Source organism: Arachis duranensis, chromosome 9, assembly GCF_000817695.3.
Source record: "Arachis duranensis cultivar V14167 chromosome 9, aradu.V14167.gnm2.J7QH, whole genome shotgun sequence".
Lineage (NCBI taxonomy): Eukaryota > Viridiplantae > Streptophyta > Magnoliopsida > Fabales > Fabaceae > Arachis > Arachis duranensis.
In genome coordinates, this window is record NC_029780.3 from 99,099,715 (window position 1) to 99,105,822 (window position 6,108).

The window sequence follows — 6,108 nt, forward strand, 5'->3', positions numbered from 1 at the left end:
ATATTAATTAAAATAATCAGATGACCCACAAACCTTATGGCATAACGCATACAGAAGTAGAACTTGAAAAAGTATATTGTTATATAGACAGCATTGTTTTGATCAGTTGATTTAGGAACAGTGATAAGGTCTTCCCAAAGCATCCAAGATAAATCCATAACTTACTTTATTTAAAAATTTAAAATTCCTAATATTTTTCTATCTTTTTCACTAAAAAATTATCACCAAATAAACCACAAAAATCTGAAACATGGAAATAGTGAAAATAGCAGGCATACCAAATAGTCGTTTGTTTCTAATATTTTGAAGGTTCATCAAAGTAACACTAGCATATTGCCAAGTCTTATAACAATCCTAATATCCTGCATTAAGTGTGTCATATGTAATCTTAATTTAGGAAGAAAAGAAAAAAAAAGGGAAAATCCTGTTATATTGTTGGACCTGAACTCTGAATATGCATGTATTACATTTGATACATACATAATAACTAATTCTGTATACCAATTTTCTTTTACTTCATTTCCAAACTGTGTATAACATTTCTAAGTTGAAACATTGCTAACAGAAAGTGCCAAAGAGTTTTTTTTTTTTTTTCCTTTTTCTTCTTCATCCCCACCCCCCAAAACCTAATTTCTACCTTCAGAATATAACTTAATAAATTTCATTGATGCTTGAAAATGTGAAGAATCTCACAGGACATTATTTCCCTGAATTATGAGTCTTCTGAGCTCACTTGCAATTCCTTGCAACAAAACTGGTTTTTGGATAACTCCATTGATACCAATCTGCATGCACTTCTCCCACAACTCATCTCCCATATTCACGGTCAACGCTACGATAATCGGCCAGTTTCGGCTCCTAAACTTCCGAATCCTCGTGGTGACTTCAAAGCCATCTATGTCAGGCATGTGAAGATCCAAAAGGATGATTTGGAAAGAAGTTCCGGCTGGTCCGATGGCAGTAAGGCATTCGAATCCGGAGGATACGGTGGCTACAATGCAGCCTAATTTCTGAAGCAACTTTTGGGTCACTGCCCTATTTACATCATCGTTGTCGGCCAATAGAACTTGCAGACCTCTCAACAGAGAATTGGAACCAGTACGCTCCGAAAACTCTCCAGGTTCCGAGATGGCTATGCTGATTGATGGTCGTAATTGAAACCGAAGAACGAGGGCCATGCTTTGAGGATAACCATGAGAATTCGGAACCATCCATATGTTGCCTTGCATCAGCTGCCAAAAACATAGTAGAAGAGACTTAAGTACCATTCATGAATCATGATCCAAATTCAAAACACAAAAGAGAGAAATGGAACCTTATTCATGATCCTAATTCAAATGAATTAAAGAACTAGAACAAAATTGAGTTAACAATTGAATATGGGATATGCTACTATGTTTTAGCATTTCAATTCCTACAAATTTCACAATGCATTACATAAAATTCAAGAGACAAAACAGTCACTAAATGAACTTATGCAGTTCATAACTAGAGATTCAAAACTCAATGACTTAATGTGCATATTATTGAAGTAGACATAAATAACAAACTTCTTGAAACTCACCTGAACTATCCTTTTGCAAATGCTGAAGCTCAATCGGCCCTCGACCCTATCACTAGAAAATTTCCTAACTCCAAATCCCGAAGAATACGAGCTCCCAATTTCTGAATCACTACTGTTGATCCCTATCTCAAATCTAATATTTACATCACCACTAGATGAGCTTGGTCTCCAACTTGTCCACCCTTTGTCAGTCCTTCCCTGACTTCCGGTTTCAGCGAAAACTCTAAGTACGAGAATTCCTTCCCTTTGGCTATGATCCAGAAGGTTCCCAACCATGTGCAAAATTACCTGAAAAACCCTCCTCTCGTCGCCCATTACATTGTCCGGCAAAGACTTCTCAACCTCGACCAGAAAACCAAATCCTCTATAGACACACATGCACTTGGCAAGGCAAGCCGCTTCCTTTATCATCGAATGTAATCTGAAAGACCTTATCTCCAAAGAGAATCTCCCATCATCCTTTGCCGAATTGTCCATGGCATCATTTATCAAGTTTGATAAGACATTGCTCGTCCTTAGCATTGCATCCACAATAAGTTTCTGTTCGCTCTTCAAATTATCGTCTTGCACCATTGAAAGCAATCCCAAAATCGAGTGCATAGGCCTCCTCATCCCATCACTCATGACTTTCTGAAATGAGCTTCTTGCCTGGCTTGCCATCATAGCATCCCTTTTCGCCTGTTGCAAAGCGCGATTTTGTTCCTCCAATTTCTCTCTCATGAGCTGAGACTCTTCCAGAATTGCAGCATGAGATAAAGCCACTGCAACCTGATCAGCAACCACCTTAATTATCTCCAGCTCTTGATTGCTCCAAGATCTAGTCTCTCCACTCGGAAGAATCAATACCAATATTGCATAACATGCCTGCGTTAACTCCGGTGTTCCTCCTTTGAAATTACAAACTCGCAACATTGGCATACGGATTGCAGCAACCGGTCCAATCTCGCCATTTACACCACTACTTGCACCAGCAAGTGCCGAGTCAGGACCAAGTATATTCACTCCATCACTTCCTTTAATCTTTACAACGTCCGGATCAGTAATTGGTATAGTAAAATTAAAATTCCTCCTATTTAATTCATGAGTAAGGTTCATCTCTGTCTTCTCAACATTAGGCATCCACACAGCACAAGTCTGCAATCCGAGTGTCTTAGAAAGCTCCACCAAAGTGGTATATAGAATCGTATGCCTATCAAGCGACTTTCGAATCTCCTGAGTGAGCATCCTCACATGGCTTGCAGCCTCCTTTTGCTTCATTATAAGACCAACCTCCCGTCCAAGATCCCACGTCTTTTTCTTCAGCATGAACTCCCTGACCTTCACCTTAAGAAGCATAGGGATCAACGTGACAAGCGTAATCGCCGTGGCACACGACACCAACGCCGTGAGAATCTTGAAGACGGTGAGCGCCACCATGAGCTGAAAAGTGTGAGGGCCATAAGTCCACCCATTCAACAAATGCGTCAATCCACAAAGAACAATGAAGGCAATGAACTGTATAAGCACCCATTTGAAAGGAACATTTGTGCAACTTATGAAGTAAAGAAGCTCAATGGGGATTGAGAAGTATGCCACAGCAATCAAGAAATCCCCAACTCTCTGGCATTCTAGAATGCTCTCAATAGTCCACAAGCTAGATTCATCATCACAGTTGCATCTTGGAAATCCATTATCTGTTGTTGTTGCAGATACAGTTACCCATAAGAGGAGTGAGCAAATCAACAAGAACCAAGATGCCACTGCTTTTAACATTGATACCAAAATATATATGTAGTTCTTGATCTTCAATCCATCTAAGCATATGTCACATACGTATAAATTAATTGGCCATAGCTAGAAATCAAAGAAAAAATCTTCCAACAATTTCCTCAAATTGCCTTGACCTGCCAACAAAGCTAAGTAAGATCCAAAGATGGAAAAAAACAAAATATGAGATCCTTAAAAAAGGGGAAGGGAAAAAGTAAAAAGACCCAATTCTATGACTTTTTTGTTTCACTTCTCTCACTCTTGTGATTTCAGGTTCAACCTTGGTTCATTGTTTCAATCTTATATAGCACCTTATGGATTGGAATGGCATGAATCGGTGAATAACACAGTTGTCAACAGATAAAGATGGCATTCCCCATCAACAAAAAATGGAAATAATTTAAAATAAAAAAAAAACATACACAAAAAAAAAATATATAAGGGATATAAAAAATAAAAAACAAAAAGAATAAAAGAATCAAGGAAATCTAGGCTATTACAAAACCTGGGGGGAAGGCAAAGTCCAAAAAAAAACTATTAAAAAAATCAAAAGTCCAACAACAACGTGTAAGAACTAAAGAGCTCTCCCCGAAAAATAAAAAATAACAAAATAAAACCAAAAAATAAAGAAGCATAATAAAATCCTGTAATGCAGAGCAAAAAGAGAGAGTACCTGAAGAACCATATCTCCTTGAATGCAATCAAATATTCCAGCTTCACATCAGATCTTACCCCTTTTATGGAACACCAAAATTAGAACTTCAGTCATAGAAACATCAAAGGATCACTCCATCTCCACCACCATGGGTACCACCAAAGTCCATTGCTTTAGAACAACGTTAAGTGCACCACCATTGAGAACAAAAACAACTATTAAGAGCACACACCCAACAACACCAAAATGAAAAAGAACCCGTCTTTATCGTTCAACGACAAGAAGATCAAGATGAAGAAGAAGGAGGAGGAGGAGGGGTTGCTATAAGAGGAAAGCGAGTTGGAGGCTTTTTGCTGAAAAAGGCTTGTGTGTTGAAACGAAAGGAAAGAAGAAATGGATTATTGGGAGAGAAAGAGAGAGAGAATCTTTAAGAAGGGTTAGAGAGAGTGGGTATTCTCCATTTTCCAACAATGAGAAACCAGAAAAGAAAACCATGAAAGGAAAGGGAGAAGAGAAGCGCCGTTGTTTCTTGGAAGAAAAAGGAGGTGAGCTGGATTTGAGAGAGAGAAAGAGGGTCCCACATCGTTAACATGAAGAGAACTTAGACGCTCTCAAGAACCAAAACGTCCTCCTCACACCAAAATACATTTGTTTTATTTTTCTCTCACTGCTCTTTCCTTTTCAGTTTTCTGTTCCTCTCTCTCCACTATTTTATAAAAACGCTCATGTTCTACGTACAAGCGTCTTTTATATAATAAAGAGAAATTCAATCAACTTGACGTAAGTTGAACAAACAAAAATTTTGCAGCACAAAACTTTTTAATAAAAAATATATAATTTATTGATATAGTTTAAATTTATTGATATAATATAAAGATTTTTGTATAAAACACAAATTTTATCGATATTGTATAAAATTTTTGCACATAATATAAAATATTTTTATATAGTACATAAATCTTTTGTACATAATACATAAATTTTTATTGCGAATATATTTTGTTAATTAGATGAGTCAATATTTTAAATACGTGATTTTTTAAAATTTTTTGTATTGCACACTAAAATTTTTATATTATACACTAATATTTTTGTATTGTATATCAAAATTTATATATTGTATGTATTTTATTAGTTTGGTGTCAATATTTTAAATACGTGATCTTTTAAAAAATTTTATATTATATATTAAAATTTATGTGATGTTCATTAAAATTTATGTATTATTGGTCAATTTTTGTATTCTAGTTTTCTAAATATTTATAGGAGAAGCAGATGAGAAAGACAACAAAAACGATGATGATGATAATAATAAAGAAACATGAAGAGGAAAAAAAAAAGAGGAGAAGAAATTAAACAACAACAATAATAATCGGGATGATAACTATAGTAGTAGCAGGGACAACGATAAACGAAGGAGGAGAAAAAACAGAAAGAAAAAGAAGTAGTGCTTAATGACTTGTTGAAAACTTACTTTAAAAAACATGCCTAGCTTTATTGTTTAAAAAATATTATGTGTATTATAACTAAATTAATTATTATGTATTTGTAATAGTATGATCACAATTCAATCTATTATGTGTCAAATAATTTGCTAGTTGTTATTATATGTATTTATTGGTTTACGAATTTTTGTTCGACCAGAGAATCAACAAGATCAAAAAGGACCGCAACCAGGAATCATCAGCATATGTGCTATGTCGAGTGTATGAATGGGAGAAGATGTCATTTTTATTGGTTAATGACTCGACTCAAAAGCGAAGTATGTATAAAGAGAGTATCAAGATGAGTAAAAAAAATTTTATATAGTCATGTTCTTAAAGCAAAAGTGTATGTTTCGACACAATACAATTGAAAACTTATGAATAAGAGGTCAATAGAACCTAGAAGTTCAAAAAAAATAAATCTATTGAAGTCGAAGATAAGACAATTACCCACATGTTTTAAGTGCTAAAGTGGAATGCTCATAATCGCTGTAGACATAGGTTATTTTGCTTGCAGATTAAGTTATAACCAAAACGCAGGATGTGATTTAAGGAGTAAGGATAAGGAGTGGAACATAGGACAGAAGGGTGCTTAAGGAATAAAAAAATAGAGTTACAAGAGTGGCCTATAAATAGAGAAAGAATAGAATCAGAAAAGG

The 6,108-nt window shown here is 35.4% G+C and overlaps 1 protein-coding gene across 2 annotated transcripts; it reads right to left on the minus strand.

Annotated features, from left to right (window-relative positions):
* Positions 1 to 275: 275 nt before the first annotated feature.
* On the minus strand, positions 276 to 4,651 carry LOC107466371 (ethylene receptor 2). Of its 2 annotated transcripts, none has more exons than XM_016085346.3 (3): positions 3,984 to 4,651; positions 1,565 to 3,447; positions 276 to 1,232 (listed from the first exon to the last, which is right to left on the minus strand). In XM_016085346.3, the coding sequence occupies exons 2-3, from the start codon at positions 3,314 to 3,316 to the stop codon at positions 690 to 692; spliced, it is 2,295 nt and encodes a 764-aa protein (XP_015940832.1). In that variant the 5' UTR covers positions 3,317 to 3,447; positions 3,984 to 4,651; the 3' UTR covers positions 276 to 689. The 2 variants fall into 2 exon arrangements, with proteins under 2 accessions (XP_015940832.1, XP_015940833.1); XM_016085347.3 differs by having other exon boundaries at positions 1,565 to 3,459.
* Positions 4,652 to 6,108: the final 1,457 nt, after the last annotated feature.